General features: G+C 49.9%; 1 protein-coding gene across 1 annotated transcript in view; it reads right to left on the bottom strand.

Annotated features, from left to right (window-relative positions):
- PSMD11 (proteasome 26S subunit, non-ATPase 11) overlaps positions 1-21739 on the bottom strand; it is a 996429-nt gene that overhangs the window by 544425 nt on the left and 430265 nt on the right. Inside the window, exons 5-6 of the mRNA XM_069634167.1 lie at positions 18293-18350; positions 8653-8847 (exon numbers count right to left, since the gene is read on the bottom strand). Of these exons, the coding sequence (XP_069490268.1) occupies positions 8653-8847; positions 18293-18350 (253 nt within the window). The remainder of the gene's footprint in view (positions 1-8652; positions 8848-18292; positions 18351-21739) is intronic.

The following is a 21739-nucleotide window of genomic DNA, read 5'->3' as shown; positions in this document are numbered from 1 at the left end:
CCGGCAATTACATCAGCTGCACACATCTAGTGCACCCACGCACCCTACAACACTATCCCCCACTACTGACCAGAACTACGGGTCACAAGGGCGTTCAACCCACCAGCGCTTTGAGGTCATACTAATGATATATAGAGCGCTATATAAATGCCAAGTAACATAACCTAAGAGCACCCGGTAAGAGTGTCTCTGCCGCCTCATTCTCAGCTTCAGAGCCGCTCAGGACATCAGCTTTTCAGCGTCATACTAGCGCTCCACACGCAACTGCCACCTCTGCAGTCTAGCGTTGCCCAGACCCGACAAGACTTCTTCCCATCAGAGGCTCGCCTCTGCATAGAATTCTCTCATCCACTCGTCTTTTTATGTTAGTTACCAATAACATAAGATGGGTGTCATTCCTCTGTCACTGTTGGATTCATGGGGATACAGCATTATCTTAGGCCAAAGTGACTGAAGTAAAGCCACAGCTATTTGAATCCAAAACAAAAGTAGCAACATTAATTTCCATATATGCAGACAATGTATTCTTGATACAGCGCTCCTCATTGGAATGGGGGGGGGTCCTTGTCCCCTAGAGGGGACAAACTTCCAGAGAGGTCCAAGTTTAACAGACCCCAAGGGAGGGTCGTTGAGTGGGCTCACCTCCCTAGCCTCAAAGGGATTGGCTCCCCTCTGGGGAGAAGGTATCATTAGTCCAGATTTGTCACAGGTCATGGCTTCAACAATGATCTAATGGCTTAGGGAGTCCACCTTTTATCCAGGATTTGGACAAGAATTATGCCCAGAACCACCAACTCTCGGGAGGATCGCTCAGGGGCATCGCGCTCGCCTTGGAAGCAAGACGACACGGAGCAACACAGGTTCGATCCCTGGGTCCGTCGCTTAGAAACCTATGGGTATTAAGCGCATTATAAATAACCAATTACAACTAAGGATCTGCACCATTCAAATTAGCAGTGGCTATCCAATCATGGGTAGCCACTGGCCACCCATTCTGCCCACCAACAGACAGCTTGTGACTTGGAAGTGGACTGGGACCAGACCGTCCCAGCCGCCAGACCCGGCCACACACACTGCCACTTCGACTACGCAAGCAGTAGCTTTCCATGGCAAAGGGAATTTAATTTATGGCAATTCCAGACCCATGAGGGCGGGAAGCAGGCCGAAAGACAGTATGGCCCAAATGAAAGGCAAATCACTTTTGACTCAGCTATGTTAGGGTATTTGGTATTCTCATGGCATTATGTGGTAAAATGCAAAAGTGCACAAGAAAAATGTTCAAAACATAGTAGAACCAGATCTGTTGCCATCAACTCATCCTGGACACATTGCATTTGTAAGAGTTACAAAAGAAAAATTTAGGACAAAAAATATACTAAGCACACCTCACTGATATGCGCAGCTTTAAAAATACAAGAAATCCACTAAGGGAGACAGCCTCAAAGTACTGTGGCGTTATGTACCCATTCCATTGGCAACACTGGGGCCACAGGCCACTTATGGCCCGAGCGTTCCACCCCCACACACCACCAGTTTGCCAGTGGAAATTATAAGTTACTCACCGTAGTGACTAATGTATTCTTAGTCCATAGTCCCCTTTCCTCCATACTGTATGGGTGTCCCTTCTAAGGGACGGGAGACTGAATTTTTTTTTCACTAGAAAAAACCTTCCCCTTTAAAATTTAGAGGCGCTGGGGCACGGCCCAGGGAGCATGCGCTGCCCTGACTCCGCCCTCCGGCGCCACACCTCAGTCCCCATTGACGCGTCGACAATAGATTTAACATTGCCTAATGACACCAGTATTATTAGGAGGGGGTCGGTGGGACGTATGGAGGAAAGTGGACTATGGACTAAGAGTATGTTAGTCACTACAGTGAGTAACTTATAATTACTCTTACGTCCCGTGCCCTTTCCTCCATACTGTATGGGCGATTACAACTGATTGTAGCCCCAGGGAGGAGAGGATACCCTCTTTAAGCAAAAAGGTTCCTGAGAACCACAAGTCTGAAAGCCGCATCAGATCTAGAGCCGGCATCCAAACAGTAATACTTGCAAAAAGCCGAGGGAGAGGCCCAAGTGGCCGCCCTGCTTATGACTTGCCAAGGGACATGGAGCTAAAATGCAATGGCCATTGTATTGGCCCCGACTGCGCGGGCATGCATGTTGGCCGGGAGCGGCTTGTGCTGGCCCTCGTACACTTCTTTGATGGCAGAGACCATCCAGCGGGATATGGTGGCCTTCGAGGCCCGAGCCTGGCCTCGAGCCGCCAAAAGTGACAAACAGGGCGTCTGACTTGCAGACGGCCATGGTTCTGTCCAAGTAGAATTTCAGGGCCTGCCTGACATCCAGGCATTGCAGCACTCTCTGCTTCGTCCTTGGGATCGGGAAAGAACGTCGGAAGGAGCATTTCCTCGTTCAAGAGAAATGGACATGGAACCTGGGGCAGAAATGCTAGGTGCGTCCGCATGACAACCTTGTCCCTGTGAAAGGTCTTATATGGTTCTGAGGCGACCAGCGCCTGAATCTCACCGACTCTGCAAGCCAAGGTAAGGCCGACTGGTAAGGCCATCTTGATGGTGACCAGCCTAATGTCCACGGACGCCATTGACTCGAATGGTTTGTGGGCCATGGCGCCCAAGACTATTCAGGTCCCACAATCGGTGAGGTCTCTTGATGGGCGGGTAAAGCCTTGCGAGACCAGTCAGGTGCTTCTTGAGGATAGGGTTGGAGGAGGAAAAAATGCCTTCCTCCTGTAAGCCCCAATGGCTGCCAGGTATGTACGGCAGGTGTCTACATGTACGCCCGAATGAGCGAGGTGCGCCGAAAAAGAGCACGTCGTCCAGATTACAGGCCAGAGGGTCAATTCCCTTGGAGTCTGCCCAGAGGCAGAACTTGGTCCATTTGCTCATGTACTAGGCCCTGGTGGCTTTGCTCCTGGCGCCCTGTATAAGCTCCAGATTGGCCTGCGAGAGGCTAAGGTGCCGAAGCATTACCTGCTCAGGTACCACGCTGTGAGGGCAAGTTTCCCTGGCGCCGGCTGGATGATCCTGCCACCCTGCGGCTCCAGATGATGCGCTGGGCCCGTCAGGTGTAGTATCGGGGGCACCTCCGAGAGGCTGAGGAATTCCGAAAACCATGGTATGGCCGGCCACCATGTAGCAATCGGAATGATGCGGAGCGATTCCTTGATCTTGCAAAGAACCCTGTGGATCAGGGGAGTGGGAGGAAAGGCGTTGGCCTTCATGTCGGTCCACTGGAAGTGAAATGCGTCAGCCAGAGAGCTGGGGCCCTGACCCTGCCAGGATGCGAACGGGGGGCACTTCTTGTTGTGCCAGGTGGCAAAGAGATCCACTTGGGGGTGACCCCACCTGTTGAAGGTCTCCTGAATAACGAGGTCGTTTAGCTGCCAGTCATGATTGTCCGCTCCCAGCCTGCTGAGCCTGTGCCTCCAGGTTGGATTCCCCCGGGAGGTGGACTGCCGAGGTGTAAATTTCATTTTCCAAGGCCCATTCCCACATGCTGATCGCCAGTCTGCACAGAGGAGGGGGGAGGGCAGGAGGGGGGGAGGGGGGGAGGGGGGGAGGGGGGGGGGGATCTGGTGCCTCCCTGCTTGTTGACATAGTACATGCTGGTCGAGTTGTCCGTCTGGATGAGGACAACCTTGCCCCTCAGAAGTGGTAGGAATGCTCCGAGCGCTAGCCAGATGGCATTCAGCTCCAACCAATTGATGTGGTATTCCTGCTCTAGTCAAGTCCAGGTGTCGTGGACCGAGAGATCATCCAGGGTGGCTTCCCAGCCCTCGAGCAAGGAGTCTCTGGTGATGGTGGCGTGCGTAGAAGGTGGCCGGAAGGACTTGTCCATCCGTATGTTGCAGTCCCTGGACCACCAAGTTAGGTCCGGGTGGAGAATGGAGGAACGTGGATCATCTCGGATTGAGCGCCCCGCTGCCAATTCCATGAGTCCGCGAAGTGCAGCTGAATCGTTCTCATCCTTAGTCTCTTGTGCGGAACGGCTAGCAGAACCACCGCTAGAAGACCCAGGAGATGCTCGTAACACCAAGCAGAGGTCACTTCTGTGATGAGGAAGTGGACTGTGGCCCTCTTGATGTCCGAGATCTTGTCTTCCGACTTGAAGACTTTCTCTGAGCACATGTCCCAAATAAGTCCCAGGAACGTCAGTCTGCGTAGGGAGCAGTTGTGATTTATTGAAGTTGAGCGAGAATCCCAGGTCGTGCAGTGTGTTCATAAGGGCATGGGAGGAGTGGTGAACCTCCTCCGGAGATGTAACCCTGACGAGCCAGTCGTCAAGGTATGGATAGATGTGGAGGCCCTGCTCTCTGAGGAGGGCCGCTACTGCGTTCACGAGTCTGGTAAAGACCATGGGGGTCGAGTTGAGGCCAAACGTGAGGACTTTGTATTGGAAATGGTAGCCCATGCTCCTGAACCGTAGGAAAGAACGATGGGGCTGCCAAATCGGGACGTGTAGGTACGCGTCCTTCAGGTCTAGGGAGCACATCCAGTCTCCCTTGTCCAGGGTCTCCGCTATAAAAGCTGGCGTAACCATCTTCAATTTTTGCAGGGGTAAGGAGAGGTTGAGGGTGGAAAGGTCCAGCACAACTCTCAGGCCTGCCTGGTTCTTCTTCGGAATGGCGAAAATCCTGGAATAGAAGCCAGAGCCTCGCTGGGAGGCTGGAACTTCCTCCACTGCCTGGATCTCTGCCAAAAGAGTTGCTGTCGCAACCTGTGGGAGGGGAGGAGGGAGGAGAGGCTGGGATGGGATGGGTAGGCAGTACCCCATGGATACTACGGAGAGGATCCGGGGGTCCGCAAAATTCTGGCACAGAAATGTGCATGGAGAGCAAGCCTGCCCTCACCAGAGACACATGGACCTGAAGGGGCATGTCATCACTTCTTTCGGAGGCTGAGGAAGGGGACTGGAAAACGCCCTTACTCCTCCCCCCCCCCCCTTTTTTTTGTTTGCACCAAGTTCCGAGACGGCGAGCAGTCCAGCTGCCTGGATCTGCATTCCTGGAAGCCGCGGAACCCTCCATATGTATGACCCTTCTCGGAGCGCTGCTGAGATTGGGTGTAGTCTTTGTAAGAATGGACAAGGACTTCGCCGTTTGTGAGCGGCTGATCTTTTTGTCCAGCTCTTCATCCGTAGAGGAGTGGAAGAGACACCCCCCCCCCCCCTCAAACAGATCTAGAATGCGCTCCTGGACGTCCGGGTTGAATTTAGTCGCCCAGAGCCAGACTGTGCGCCACATGTCCATGGCAATGCAGATGGCACAGCCCAAGGGATCAATATTTGTGCCACTGTGGATTCCATGAGGTCATGCGCCACGAGCTTGACTTCCGCTAGCCCCGCCTTAAAGCATGATTGGTATTGGGAGGGGAGTTCCGGGAGGAAGTCTGCAATTTCCCATCTTAACCGTTGGTTGGCGGCAGCCAGCATGGCATCCGCATTGGCCTGACGTAGGTGCAAGGAGGCGTTGGAGTAGATCTTCTTGCCGTAAGCCTCCAGGATCTTCTCCTTGCCTAGAAGCGCTGCATAGGAGGCGGCTGAGAACAACTGAGGCTTGGAGTAAAGTGATGTCACAGCGATCACAGAGGAGTGTGGCTGAGGATGGGTCGAGAGCAAGAGTGTCCCCCTCCATCTGCCTGTACTTGGCGTCGGTTGACCGGCTGAACTGAGTGTGGCTTGAGACAACCCTTCTTGGCCAGGGAGACTACATTGGTTTGCATTGGAATCCCTGTGTTGGCAGATGGGTGTCTTGCGAGGGCTTCAGCCAGAACCCCCTCTGCCGGCTGCTTGACTTCGGGCTAGGTACTCTGCCAGGCCAGCAAGACGTTCATGGAAGGCCCTGGCTGAGAATGGCATATCCAGATCCTCCTCCTCGCCCGTGTCCTGCGGATCTGGAGGTTCTTGTGGAAGGGGGGGTAGTTCGCGCCAGAGGCTGGGGTACAGAGACCGCAGCCGGAGGCTGAAGAGGCAGCGGAGGTTGCACAGTTGGCTGTGGAACCGGAGGAGGCGGCTGCACCGGGGTCAGGGAGCCCGATGGAGAAGTGGGGCGGGGAGTACTTCCCTGACTGCGTCCTTGATTGATTAAAACCCCCCCCCCCCCCCCCCATCTGAGGGGACATCATGAGGCCGAGGAATTTGTCGAAGAGCACCTCACTGGCTGAAGAGGTGGCAGGGGGTACTGACGGGGTAGCGGAGGACTGCTGGAGCCGCTGCGTATCCAGTCTGTATGGACACATGGGAAAGTTGCCCTGTGCATATGAAGGGTAGACTGTAGGCCACGGACCTGGTAGCGGCCAGTCCCACCTTGACACTTGTTCTTCGCCGAATTCATGGAATGGCATCGGATGGACGCTCCTGTCTAGCGCGTCAGCCATTTTTATCGAGCTGTTTGTCACATGCCTGCAACGTGTTGCCCAGCCCGCTGGGTCCAGCCTCGTCCACCACTCTCACGAGTGGATCATGAGACCTACCCTGCTCCTCGGGTCTCGGCCCAGGGGTCGATAGAGCTGTGTTTAGGCACCCCCGCCCCCTCGGACGTATTGCTGGTATTAGGGTGTAGCCCTTCAGCCATTGCGCCGGTGACAGGGCGTAGCCCCTCGGTGTAGGCACGGTACAAGAACTTTCCAGTCCCTCAACACTGTGTCCGGGAGGATCCTAGGACCCCTCGACCCAAAGGCCGGTAGCTGTAGCAGCCTCGGTGCACGTGCTGGTGAAACGACCTGGCCGGTCACTCCCATGCGGGTGACTCCTGGGAAGGCGTGGAAGAAACCGGCCCTACCTGGGACGATGCTTTACAAAGTTCATGAGACCCTCCGGAGGAGACTTCCAGAAGAGCTCCTTCCACCTGGCTAGTCTGTTCTTCAGGACCTTCGAGGACAGCGAGTCACACGCCGAACACGATTGCCAACTGTGGTCTGGGCCAAGGCAACATAGGCAGAGGGTGTGGGAGTCTGAAGTTGGGAAGAGCCCGTTCCAGGATGGACACCTGATGAACTCTGTAGAAGTCGTCATGCGCCGGGGTGGAGCGCGACGCCCTGGGGACCGAGTCCTGAATGATAGAAAAGACAAAAGAAAACCGAGAAGTATCTGCTTGTGCAATTACATGGCCGAAGCCAAACCCAGGGGCACTGGTGAATTCGGCCTGTTCCCGTCGATGCGGAAAAGGAGACTGAGGTGTGGCGCCGGAGGGCGGTGTCAGGGCAGTGCCTCTAAATTTAAAGGGGGGGGGGGGGGGGGGGGAAGGTTCCGTCTCCCGTCCCTTGGAAGGGACACTCATACAGTATGGAGGAAAGGGGACATAAGAGTATGGGTACAAACAAGGCCATTAGACCCCCTCGGTTACCAAAGCGGCAACCTGGGGAGCTAAATAAAAAACCTGCACACGTCTTGTTGTGGGAACGAAAATCCTTTACCAACATGGATGCCATGGATAGGGAAGATGGGTTCCCTTTCAGCAGCAGCCGTGGGAAGCTGAGGGGAAGGTGTAGCAAGGGCCGCCGCAGCCAAAAGAAGGGGGGGTAGTATGGAGGGTGGGAGGAAAATGGTGGTGGGGGAGCCAGCCGTCAGGCAGCTTGAAATGCAGGCTCACTCATGCGGTTCAAGCGAGAGTTCCTCGCCACCAGATTGGCTGGCTCTCTCGCACAGGGTGCTAATGAGTCTTATGGACAGATCACTTTGCCCATAAGATTAAATAGCAAGGACAGTAAAGCAGAAGGCTTTACTTACCTCCAAAAAGCCAGGTCAGCAGACAAAACAAAGCCAATAAAAGGTTGTCCGATACAAGTCTGTGGGTTGAAAGCAGCAAAGATAACATTTGTTAACACTGCAGAGCTGTCATTTTAAGCCTGTGTCATGGCCACCCTTAACAAAAGAAGCCCCTAAAACAAAATGGCTGATAGTACTTATATTGGCACGCCAATTCCAACTAAAATAGTGCATTTAGCTACCAAAGTGGTAAATCCCCTTGCACATCAGGAGAAGCCAAAACTAAGTTACAGCTGCCATCAGCCTACTCCCATAAACTTGTGTACAATAATATAATTACCCTATGGCACAAATGGGTTGTCTATGTAGCACCTCTTGGCACCTTATGAGCAATACAGGACAATATATTTTTAAGTAGTCAAAAACGGTTGCTATTACAGGGGGACTTCCCTCTGAACACCCATAATAGGCCAATGATACAAAGCAGAAAAAAAACTACATTTCAAGGGGATCTTAGAAATTCCTGCAGAATACACAAAAATGAAATCTGAAAATAGTTTTTGCTGTTTTTGTAATTTGCCCTTCGTCAGGTAAATACACCTTTGTAAAAGAGTAGCAGGAGTTATAGATTTCGCTGGAAAATATTCACTTTTATTAACAAACCAAACTGTCGAGAACCAGCCAATATAGGGAAAGTTGACCTTCAACAATGGTAAAACAAGGATAAACAGAGTGCATAAACGATAATAGCTTGTGTTTTAGTTGCCAACAGATCAGGGTGAAAGTAGATGTTTGTATACAGTTAGTAGTTTAGTAATGTGGTATAGCAGTCACCAGACACGATTGGGTGCTACAAATTAAGGGTGATCTTTAAATTATGGTGGCCTCTTCCCCATTCTTATTAGAAGTTGGTTGATTCCTACCTGACTGCATGTCGAGGGCTGCCTGGAGTTTGGGCGGACAGTAGATTGCATTGGCAGTTGTTCTGGCAGACGTTAAGGCGGCTCTTGCTTTTGGCAGGTTGCTCAAGCCGTGATACGTCTTACTCTCTAGTAGCTGCACTTCCACCAACAGTGCTTTATCATCCATCTTCTTTAACTCCCGCAGTAGCTGAGAGCCTGCAAAAGAGTATTTAAAGAAAAAAAACAAGATGTACTTAAACATCTCAAGACCATCGATATCCTGCCAGGATCTTTCACGTGGTTATTTATCCCAATAGTTAACAATTCCCATAGTCTAAAGCTTCAACTGCACTTCACTGACAAAGCCCTATTGAATCACTTATACCATCAGTAGAACTATCTATGAAACATTTGCACCATTAAAGCCCGCACAGTATACTGGAATACTCAAAACGTAGAGATTACAACTTAGCCATAAAGAATTGGAATAAATACTGATATCCTGTGTTTGTTCAGACATTAATTACTTCCCAAACACTTTGAATTATATAGGGTGTTGCGGGTAAACTAGTTAAAAGGGATGGGCTAAAGAGCTGAAAGGGGTGGGGAGGGGCTTGAGGTAGGGGGAACAAGTGTAGAGTAAGAAGGGTTTTGAAGGAATTCCCCCTCCCAAATCTCTTTTAACACAAAATTAGAAATCATTTTTTGCAAAGTAATTATTTCGACGCAATTACATAGGCAAAATGACATGGAACCATAAAAACCAAAAGGTAGAACCCTTGTTTGTCAGCAGAGATTACCCTAGTGCTCTCATTATTGCAGTTTGTACTGAAGAGGTATCAATTATATTGTCAAAGTCAAAGACAATCACCAGCGGAGTGCTCACTAACAGTACAGCTAGTACTGCACCCGCTTCGTTCATCAAGAAACAATTGCACATTTCACTATTAGAATAACTAGTTTGTGTCACTAGGAAATTCACCATTACAAATGCACTATTGCAGGTTCTTCTGCTCAAATAAGCATTAGCACTGGAGCGCTTCTTCCTCAGACCTCTTTAGTGCCACACAATTAGCTCTAGTATAGGGGTACTGTTAAGTAGATTTTCTTTTTGTAAATCTTACCCTCTGCCCATGAGCCTGGACACTTACTAGTTCTAAAGGGAGGGGGGGGGGGGGTCCTATGCGCAGCATCCCCCTCATTTGGTGTGCTACCAGGGAGTCCCTTTTGCAATGTCAATTTGGGTTCATAGGGGATCTCTAGACTTCCCATTGGAGGAGTTGTCATCTCCCTTTTATGGCAAGTGCGTTTTGCAGCACCAGCCACCTTCAATTGAGGGCTTTCGGGACACTTTGTATCCCTTAACTTCATTCTAAGTAGTACGATTGCTACTTTCCAGGCATCATCTGAACAGGCTGGTTGGTGTCCATGCTGCTTTCCCAGCCTTGATGATGCACTAAAAGTGATCTACTGAATATGGCACACATTCTAGCTTATCTGGTCAGTCTGCGGTTTTGGCTCATTTTCTGCAGCACCAACAAAGGTTGCGATTTGCCAAGTCAATCATAGATTCCTGCACTCTGGTGAGGAGACTTGGATGAGTCGAATTGTGTATCTGGAGGTTCACCTGGAGCTCAAGAAAGACTTGAACGAATTCGGCCTTGGCAAGGCTATGCACTACGATTGGGTCGGAGGCCTCCTGGTATTCGTGGTCTGCAGCTCTGGAACACCACAGGACCTCAGGAAATGTCTCAAATTGTAGTACATCTCGGGGATGGTTGGTCAAGACAGCAATGGTCACTTCATGGTGTTGCAAAGGGTCTGCAGGCATCTCGACACGTCAATAGATTTAACCTTGCCTAATAACACCAGTATTATTAGGAGGGAGGATGGTAGGACGTATGGAAGAAAGGGGACTATGGCCTAAGGGTGCGTTAGTCACTACCGTGAGTAACTTATAATTACTCTTAAGTCCCATCCCCTTTCCTCGATACGGCATGGGCAATTATAACTGAATGTAGCTCCAGGGTGTAGAGGAGACGCTCCTTAAGCAAATAGGTTCCTGAGAACCACCTGTCCAAATGCCGCATCAGATCTAGAGCCAGCATCCAAACAGTAATGCTTGCAGAAAGCCGAGGGAGTGGCCCAAGTGGTCACCCTGCTTATGACTTGCCAAGGACATGGCGCTAGAATGCGATGGCCGTTGCCTTGGCCCTGTCTGCGTGGGCGTGCATGTTTGCCGGAAGCGGCTTATGCTGCCCCTCGTATGCTTCTTTGATGGCCGAGACCATCCAGCAAGCTATGGAGGTCTTGGAGGCCCGATAGCCTGGTCTTGCACCTCCAAAAGTGAAAAACAGGGCGTCTGACTTGCGGAAGCTTTGTCCTTTCAAGGTAGAATTTCAGGGCACGCCTGACCTCCAGGTAGTGCAGAACTTTATGTGCCTCATCCTAAGGATCGGCAAAGAATATAGGAAGAACCACTTCTTCGTTCAAACGGAAAGCAGACAGCACCTTAGGCAGAAATGCTGGGTGCGTCCGCAGGACTACTTTCTTCCTGTGAAAGGTAGTATATGGTTCTGAGTCGACCAGCGCCTGTATCTCAACGAATCTGCGAGCAGAGGCGAGGCCCATCAGCAGAGCTGTTTTAATGGTGACTAGCTTGATGTCCACAGAATGTTATGGGCTCCAACAGATAATTTGTGAGGCGCAGAGTGGATGACACTTGCCCCCCCTGCTGCTCCAGAAGATGATCTGGACCAAGCGGAAGGTGAACGGGTGGCCTGTCAGATGGGTTGAGAAGCTCCAAGAACCATTGTCCCGCCAGCCACCATGGAGTAATCAGAAAGATGTTGAGGTGGCAAGGCTCCTTTATCTTGCAAATCACCCTGTGGACCGGAGGTGGGCAGGAAGGCGTATGCCGTCATGCAGTTCTGCTGTATCTGGAATGAATTGCCTAGGGAGCCGGGGCCCTGTCCCTGCCAGGATGCATGCTGATGGCACTTCTTGTGGTCCCAGGAGGCAAGAAGATCCACCTGAGTGTGCCCCATCTGCTGAAGATCTCCAGCAGCACCTGGTCGTTCAGCTGCCACTCGCAATTGTCCTCCCCCCAGTCTGCTGAGACTGTCCGCTTCCAGATTGGAATCACCCCGGAAGGTGGATGCCACTCAGGTAGATGTTGTTCTCCAGGGCCCAGTGTTAGGGAAAATTCTCAGAAATGTGCCAATTTCGTCCACCTTAGAGACCCCCAGCAACTTTGCTGGATTTTGAGGCCCGATTTATTTTACCTGGAGAGTGCGACACCCTTTTCCCCACTCTCTCATGTATTTTAATGTGATTTTCTACACCGTTTCTTTTGGTTATGGAGTCCAACAAACTCCATAGGCATCTTTTACAATTGTGTCACAAAGCACCTTCAGTGCAGTGAAACAGGGATGTCTTCCTGATTTCCCAAGGTTTAAATACCTTTTCTGGGATAAACTACTGTTTCCCAGAGCAGTAAAGTGAAATTGACTTTACTTACCATTATATCTTTCTAGACCCAGCACACACTATCTTCCAATAGAGTGCTGGAGGGGTTAATTTTCATGTTACCCTTTCCTCACTAAATGGGTGGTGGCAGTGGTTTTGTTTTGCACTACCATGGTTTGCATATATCGCGGCTGTTCGCAGCCTCTGGTAAAGCAACTGCGGGAGCCATCTTTTTCAAAATGGCGCAAAGCCACCTTTGACAAAATGGTCCCTGGTCTTTTTTCGCCATGTCTTTGTGGAAAGGTCCTTCTAGAGATTCTCTGCGCGCCAAACCAGTTTTGGTCTCTTTGTTCATTTCGCCTTTGGCAGAGTTTCTGAGTGAAACCCGCCTCTGGCTCCAGAGTGTCTGGGGTAGGCAGGAAGTGAGGCAGGTGCCCGAATCTCCCTGTGCTTAGTCTCCTAGGAGACCCAAATGCACTCTGTGGTGATTGGCTGGCTGACTGTCCGGCAAGGACAGCCACCCTGCTGGGTGAGTGACAGCTAGGCTGGAATGAATGGGAGAGAACTGAATAAAAGGCGAGTCTTTTGGCTTAGAAGGCAGCGTCAACCACTGGACGAAGGAACCGAAGCGCTTGAAGAGGACACCTGCTGCAACTCCTGGACCATTTGGTTTGCCCGGTGAAGCCCTGCTGCAGTGCCAACTTCACATCAACACAAGCCCCTGCAAGGACGACTTCTCCCTTTGAATTGGTGGGACCAATCAACTCCAAAGTAAACCATCTGGACATCTCCGAGCTGGTTGAATTTCCACAGAGTTGCTGCTGGAAACCGTAGAGCCAGGGAGAGGAATACCAGATTGTGTGCGTTGCTTTTAAGCTGGCCAAGAAGCAGGACTGACCAAGCCTGAGCCCCCTCAGAGTGCAGGACCCCAGAAGCAAGGAAAGCCGACCTCAACAGCCAGTAACCGCGTTATTGCCATTAGCAGTGGTCGCAAGGAGCTGAAATGCGAAACAGCCACTGAAAAGGAAGTTGCCAGTCCCAGTGCACTGCAGGAGTCCCCGACATCCTCCCTCTTTTTCCCACGACTGAGGCACAGGAAGAGCGAGACCTGCAGAGCTACACAAGAACAGAAGTCATCAGCTGCATCTTTTCTGTATTGTTAAGGTACTGTAAAACAAATCTAAGAGACATTACCTCTTACTGTGGCAATGCTTGTAACTTCTGAAACTTACAAGTCTAATCAGCTTTTGGCCATACATTTGATTATTTTCATCAGAGGCTCCTAAGCACTTGTGCAAAGACTTTCCCCATTTACTTACCTGAAGAGCTTCATCCTATACAAGACTTTTGCCTATTGACTATCGCTTAGCCTATTGAACTGTATCACTCTTGTAAGAGTATCTGAAAGTACTTGCCCTGCTTAATAATATTGGTGATCTCTTGTGTTCTAATAACCTTTGCCTTTTACCAACTTTTTAAGAGTGTTCGGAATGCCAACAGTAAGATATTAATGTCCCCAGGACATTTGTTACTGAAGTCACCTGTGGGTATAGGTTGTGTATGTGGGCCATCACAAAAGTGTCTTGTCTGATTCAGAAACTCAGTGTACAGTATTTAAGTGCATTTGTGTGTTACTATTATATTGCTCACTTCTAAAGAAGGCTTTATAATTGGGTGATAAATAAATTGTTTATGCAAGAAACCTTGGGTGTAAGTTTATTTGAATACCTGTAACTGAACCATTTTGCAACTCCCCAACTGCTCACATTGCCCCTCTTGAGATAAGCCTGGCTGCTCAACATGCTACCAAAACGGTGGCACACGCTTATACCAAAGGTTGGGTTGCCTATACCTGTAGTCATAGTTTGTAGTGTTCACAGAGGGTACTGCATTCAAACTTTGCCTAACACCCATTCCCACATGCTGATCGCTAGGCTGCATAGTGGAGGAGACCACGTCCCACCCTTCTTGTTGATATAGTACATGCTGGTGGAGTTGACAGTCTGTACGAGGACTACCTTGTCCCCAAAGAGCAGGAAGAAAGCTTTTAGGGCTAACCAGAGGGCTTCTGCTCCAGCCAGTTGATATGGGACTCCCGCTCCTGTCGGGTCCAGACCCCATGGACATTGTGCCCCCACCCCCAGCCTTCGAGCGATGTGTCGTAATCGTGTCCTGCAGCTCCAGCTGCCGGAAGGGCTTGCCTGTCCGTAGGTTGCAGTCCCTGGACCACCATGTGAGGTCAGAGTTGAAAGGAGGAATGTTGAACAGCTCTGCTTGGGAGCCCCTCTCCTGATACCAAGACGCTGCAAAGTCCAGCTGTAATCTCATCCTGAGTCTCGTGTGGGGGACGGCCAGTAGGACCGCTGCCATGAGACTTAACAGATGCGCGTACCACCAGGCCGAAGTCACTTGTCGGGTGAGGAAGTGAGTAGTGGCCCTCTTGATGGCTGTGATCGTTTTTCCTTTGAGGAAAAAACTGAGCTCATATCCCATATGAGGCCCAACAAAGTCAGTCTCTGTGTAGACTGCAGCAGAGATTTGAGGTTGAGCGAAAATACCAGGTCTTGGAGTGCGCTCATAAGGGCGTAGTAAATGTGGTGCACCGCCCCTGATTGGGCACCCCTACGAGCCAGTTGTCCAGGTAGAGATGGTGGCCCTGAGGAGGGCTGCAACTGCATGCATGAGTCTGGTAAACACCCTGGGGGCTGAGTTGAGGCTGAAGGGTAGCACCTTGTATTGTAAATGGTAGCCCATGATCCTGAAACGCAGGAAGGAACGATGCGGCTGCCAAATGGGGACGTGTACATACGCGTCCTTCAGGTCCAGGGAGCACATCCAGTCTCGCCTGTCCAGGTTTTCTGACATGAATTCTTGAATTTCAGAAGAGGGAGAGGTTGAGGGTGGATAGGTCCAACACAACACTCAGGTCAGCCTGGTTCTTTTGTATGTTGAAAATCCTGGAATAGAAGCCCAATCCTCTCTGGGAGGCTGGGACTTAGACTGACGGACTTTCGACAAGCGACTGAATTTCCGCCAACAGAGTTGCTGTCCCAATCTGTGGAGGGGAGAGGGGAGTAGAGGAAGGGACCGGTCAGCGGTAGGCAGAGGAAACTACTGAGAGGATCCAGGGGGTCTGAAAAGTTCTGGTGGCAAAATTGCACGTGAAAGGCAAGCCTGCCCCCCCCACTGGAGACAAGTGGACCCGAAGGGATGAGTCATGCCTTCTTTCCCTCTGAGGCTGCTGCGGAGGAGGGCGACTGGAAAAAGCTCTTGCCCCCACCTTTTGTTATCGCCAGTGCAGACTAGGAGACCGGTCAGGCTGCCTCGAGCTCTGTTCCTGGAAGCCCCGGAAACCACCACACACCAGTCCCTTATCGGAGCGTTGATACGACCTGGGTTTACGACTTGGGTCTGGCCTTCGTTATGATAAAGACCTTGGCGTTTGCAAACTTTTTATCAAATTCCTTATCTGTGGTGGACTGAAAGAGGTCACTACCTCCGAATGGAAGGTCCAATACACATTCCTGAAACATTCGGGTTAAACTTAGTAGCCATAAGCCAGGCAGTCCTCACATCTGTGGCGATGCATATTTCCCAGCCAGAGGTATCAATGTAGACCACAGTGGACTCCAAGATGTCCTGCGCAATCAGCTTGGCTTCTCCTAGACCCGCCTTGAAGCGTGCTTGGCTCTGCACTGGAAGTTCTGAAAGGAAGTCTGCTATTTTCCACCAAAGCCACTGGTTAACGGCTGCCAACATGGCATCCTTCTTCGACTGACGCATGTGCAGCGAGGTGTTGAGTACAGCTTCTTTCCGTACGCCTCCAAGATATTCTACCCCTTGAATAGCAGCGCCAAGGAGGCCGAGGACGACTGAAGCTTATAGTAGAGCGACGCTGCAGCGATGACCGAAGAGTGCGGTTGAGGTTGCACCAACAGCACGAGTGGATGCCCTCCATCTGTCTATACTTGGTGATGCGCCAATTGACAAGCTGGGCCAAGTTTGGCTTCAGCCACCCCTTCTTGGCCAAAGCAACATCCTTCTTCATCGGGATCTCCGTTCTGGTAGGGGGTTGTAGGGTGAGGCCCTCTGCCAAGATCCCCTCCTCGGGCTGCTCGACCTCTGGAGGAAGGCCCAAATATTCCACCAAACCTGAAAGCTGTTTGCGGAAGGCCTTGGCTGGCGACAGCGTGTCGGAGTTCCTCCCCTAGTCTGTGTCCAGCTGGTCCAGAGCGGGTGCAGGAGTGCTGGGAGACGTGGGCTGCGGAGAACGGAGCCGGAGGCTGCTGCGAAGGCTTATTTGGAATCGCCTGTATTGTGGGATGCAGGGAAGCCGGCAGGGGCAGTGAGGGCTGCACTGGGGCCTGTAGCGCTGGAGCAGTAGGAGGAATGAGTATGGGCACCCGTGGAGTGACCGGGGGGGAAGCAAGTACCTGACTGCATCCTGCAGGATGGCCCCCATCCGAGGGGTTCACATGAGTGCCAAGAACCTTTCGAAGAACCGGTCTTCGGATGCTGAAAAGGTGGCAGGTGATATTGAGGCAGTGGCTGGCGGATGCTGGGGCCGGAGCGCACTCAATCTAGGTTGCAGGGGGAACCTGCCCTGCACTGCTGATGGATAAACTGTAAACTTGCACATGGAATCAGTGCGTTGCATGGAGTACAATCTTCCCAGCCGTGGTCGGGGCCAAGGCAGCGGAGTCAAAGAGCGTAGGGGTCAGAGGAAAGAGGCCCTCACTGGCTGGACACCTACTGAAGCCCGCTGAAGTCTACATGCGCCAGGAAGGAGCGGGATGACAGAGGACCAAGTGCCTAAATGACAAAGAATACAAAAAGATAGAAGTATCCGGGGAAGAGCGTGTCATTACATGGCCGAAGGCAAACCCAGGAGCACTAGTGAAATCAACCTGATCCCGCCGATGCAGAAAAGGTGACTGGGGTGTGGCGACGGTGGGCAGAGTCAGGGTAACGCATGCTCCCAGGGCCGCACCCGCGCACACCTCTAAATTTAAAGAGGAAGGCAGCGTTTTCTGGTGAAAAAGGTTCTGTCTCCTGTCCCTAGCAAGGGACGCCCATGCAGTATGGAGGAAAGGGTACGGGACACAAGAGTGACTGGGCAAAGACGGGACTTGCCAAATCTAGGTATGGCTCAAACGCTTCTCCAAGTTTCAAATTCAAGAATAAAGTGCTTGGGCTTAGTTTTTTTAAAAGCCTATTGCAAACCATTATTTAACACAGTGCAGCCATTGTGGTTAACCATTGTTTTCACATCAGATGGTATACTTTCTGGAGCAAGCCAGAGGCCGGTCATCTCCTGCCCTTCAAATCCACTGCATACAAATCTCAACCAAGGCAAGGAGCATGAGTCAGAAACCTCTAATAAACCTCCAAGTGCATTTCTATAGGGAAGTTCAGGGGTGCTCCATAGTCTGGACCAATACATTAAAGGTATCGTCACCAGTAAATCAGATGTACATTTTAAATCGCACTCCAGAGAAGACTGTTCAAAGGTGCCCATTTAGGCTGCTGCAAGAGTGTGCCAAGAAAGTTGCCATCAACTCTTGAGTGCTGGGTCTTTATTTACAGCCCACATTTCTGCACCATACATTGTGACCCTTAGTTTTGTAAAGCTGGATTGCCAGGGAGATTGGTCCTCAGCCATGGCTGTAGTAAAAACATAGAATCCTCCCACTGTTTTTCTAACAAAGCCACTGCCTTGGTGACCTGGGCCCCCCAACCCAGGTCTCCCGAAAAACTATAATTGTAATTTGTCTGCCTCGCTCTGCATCCATAACTATTTTAGAAGAGCCAGTGCAGGAACAAAGTTGCACAATCAGAATTGCTACTACAGCCAACTTTGTGCTCATCAGTATAGTCGAAACTGTCTCCCTCTTTTCCAGCTTTAGCTATATGGACTGTGGCACCACACAATGGGAGGTAGTATTAGTGTAAAATCAATTTGAGGCTCAATTCTATCCAGATTTGGGGCTGCATTTGTAAGCCTCATTTAAAGCAGATACTTGTAAAACTAACCATCCTATACAGAAGCAACTCGTTTAGGATTAACACTCTTTAAGGAATTGCCAGGAAAGCAAACCATGAAACAAGAACACATTCTTAAATACTTAGCCTTCTCTTCAGTTGTTCTAACACTGAAAGCAAAAAAGCACCATATATTTATTTCCAGACTCACCAAGGTGTAATGCCTCCGGATACCTCTTTGTGTCAAAGTATAAAGATACCAGCCGTGCCTGAGGAAGAAAGACAGTATGGGTTGAGTAGGATTAGCCTGCACTTCAAGGAAAAAGACCTAAAGGGAAAGTTATTACCTCTTTACCCATTCTTACAGTGAAAGCAGATTAACAACCCCCATTCACAAGTATGTACAATGAATAGATATTGCCTCGGAAAATGTATCAAATGTACACTGATGAAAGGTTCATAAATAGACATTCAATGCTTCACGGAAAATCAATGCAAATGTTGACCCATGTTTTATTGAATGTGACCCTTCACCACAGAGGTATACATGTAAATTAGTTACTCACCGCAATTAGTACTTTAGTTCTAGTCCACAGTCTCCTTTCCTTCATACTTGTGGGATGTCATCACAACATGGGCAAAACCAGAGCCCTCTGAGCAGAAGAATTTGGAAAAAAGTAAATGTTACTCACCATAGGGGTTATGATACAGTACACCTACCCCATGGTCCCTTATGCCCCCATACTGTTTGGGCATTGCCCCTCCCCTCCAACATATGTTAATATTAAAGGTATTTATACTGCACGCCGTCACCACTAGAGTGGTCCCCAAGCTTTCGGGCGGATCTGAAAAAGAGACGTGTGTGAAGAAAAACAAGGGCCCGGGTGGGGGTTAGTAGGGTGTAGTGTGAATAGGAAAGTCCGAGTTGTGATATCCTGTTGGAAGCTTCAGTTTGGTTTGCACTGTTCGAAGAGCTTAAGTGCGGTTTTCGGGTCAGTGTGAATTCCCATGTTCTTTTGTGCCAGGTTGTGTGTGTCTGTTATTGTAATGTGGTGAAGTGTGTGCAGATTGCTTTGCAGAGAGGAGGTTGTGCGAGTTTCTGTATGAGAAGTCTATGCAGAAATTTGAGGTTTGAGTAGGGTTAGCAAGTTTTCCTTACCTCTTGTCTTTACGTTGCTGTGCTCAACATCTAAGATTCTCCTGCGTGTTTGGTATTGTAGTTTGTCCATCTAGTTGGCAGGCATGTTTTGACAAAAGACGAATATTCATAATTCTAAGTGTGAAGCAGGGGTAATCTTCACAGGACGGGAGCGATTTACACCACAATATGCACCTTTCCCTTTAAATGTAAACATGTGGGAGGGTGCAGCCGTGGGAGCGTAAACCTCACCCTCTCAAAGCCATATCCCCAGAGCTAGAATAGCTCCCTCCCCTTTTCATGCGTCTGATGGACAGCACTACCTACGTATTATGGGGGCTAGAGATGGGGTCTTATGGAGGTAAGAGGATTATGGACTAGAAATTCAGTAGTACTACAGTAACTAATGTCCTTACTCCTACATCCTGTCCCCTTTCCTCCATACTGTATGGGCGACTACAAAGCATGAATACAGAGGGAGGAGTAAGAAGAGAAGCGATTCTTCACGACTGCTTGTTCACACGCTGCATCAGATTGGGCACTGGTGTCAATGCATGCGTTTAAAAAAGGCGGATGGGGCAGACAAAGTAAATGCATTAATTGAAAATCCTATGTGCTTAGTTTCTGATTAGCCACAGATGTCGCCTTAGCATGAACAGCAAGAGCATGCAAAAGCACATGACTAGCCAGAATCATCTGTCTCGTAATCTTGGAGTCAGGGTGTCCAGGGGAAGCCCTGCCAAGAGTCATTTTAAAAAAAATGACATTTCATTTTCGAATATTCCTTATTAGAGGCTATGCAAACAAAACCTCAAGGTCCTTGTGAGATCCAATGATCGTAAGACCCCATATGCCACAGACTTGGGAGGACACAGTGGCACACTGCACTTTGATTGATATTAAACCAAGCGACTAATTTTGGGCGTGTCAGTTTGAGTTCCACACCACGCTGTCCCTACTGACAACCCAAGAGTTCACACCCCAACAATTCTTGTATTTCACATATTCACATGACAGAAGTTAATGCCTCTAAAGAGACACGTTACTAATGTTATGTCATCTGTCTCTTCAGCTCAAAGGGCTTATGAGCCAATGCTGCAAATAACATTGCAATCCCAGGCAAAATGGGGTACATTCACTTGTGGGAGGGGGTGAGCCTCATTAACTGTTGTATATTTCTGCAAGTTCCAATGGCAGCCAAGTAGGGCCTACAAGTAGCTACTTGCGCTCCCACTCTTGGGCAAGTACTCGACAAAAGGATGTCATCCAGATGACCACACCGGCAGAAGCAGGCCCACTTGCTCCCAAATACTGGTTTCATATGGAAGCATTGCTGAATTTTTACATTCTCTTGGCAAATAATCAGGTGGAAGTGTCAATTCCTCAGTAACCAACATGCTATGGTTAATGACCAAAGGGAAAGCTGAAGAACCAACCTGTCCTTTTGATACACCGGATCCTGCAACAGGTTAAAGGAGATCCGACCTTGAGACACCAAGTTGAGCAGGTCCAAGAACCATACCCTTGCTGCCCAGTATTTTATTTATTCACATTTTTAAAGTGCACATCAGCCCAGGGGCATTGTGGCGCTGATGTGTGTATGCCGCTATGAGAATCGACAAGCACCTGGAGGAGAAGCTAAGATTGTTGTGGAGAAGAGGGGCTGGAAGGCCTGCATAAAAAACAGGCATTGACTTCAGTCTAATCCGCTAGTCAGTGAGCTGTCCCAAGCACCATCAATGAAGCATAGTCTGAACTTGCTGCTGGTCTCTGCTGCAGAAAAAGGTCCACCAGGGGATATTTCTAGAGCACATTAAGCAGCTATGCGTTACATTTTGATGCTGCGCTCCCAGCATTTAGCCTGCTTAACCAATCCACCTCAGTTAGGAGTTGTGTTGAGATAAACTTCCAAAGGAACATCCTCTGCTAAACAGCTATTTCTCAAAGCTCTCTGGCTAACAGACAGAACTGGCCTCTACCCATTTATTTGTTAATATAAAATGCAGAAGTTGTGCTGTCTGGCGGACCAGCACCACTTTTTCCTGGATAAGGAGGAAGAAATGACTTTATTGTAATGAATGATGCCTTGAGTTCTAGAAAATGTAGGTGGTGACAGATCTTTTCTACAAACCATGATCAGAGTTCTCTCCTGGAGTACCCCCACATCACTCCACCGAGAGGCCCCCGCAATTACGGCCAACGGTGGAGGCACTTGCAGGGGAACCTCAGCTACCAAGTTTTAGGTTTCCTACCAACACAAGAGCCCTTGCTGCAGTGAGATCAGAGTCTGCATCTTATCCGATTGGCTGCCTGCCCCGTGGGACTAGGATCCTGCCAACTGTAGTTGTCATCTTGAACCTGGCAAGTGTCGGTGAGACTGCAGGTTGCCACAAGGCCCAGAAGTCGCTAGTCTTGAAGCAATTGATCCCTTCAAAAAATGTCCGTCAAGTGGATTTGCTCTGCCTTTTCAGTGGTGGGAAGGAAAAAAAATGGGCCTGGACATGTCCTATCAGACATCAG

This window comes from Ambystoma mexicanum, chromosome 13 (genome assembly GCF_040938575.1).
Source record: "Ambystoma mexicanum isolate Mex_15411 chromosome 13, UKY_AmexF1_1, whole genome shotgun sequence".
Classification (NCBI taxonomy): Eukaryota; Metazoa; Chordata; class Amphibia; order Caudata; family Ambystomatidae; genus Ambystoma; species Ambystoma mexicanum.
The sequence above is the reverse complement of the archived record's forward strand: the minus strand, read 5'-3'. Positions and strand labels throughout refer to the sequence as shown.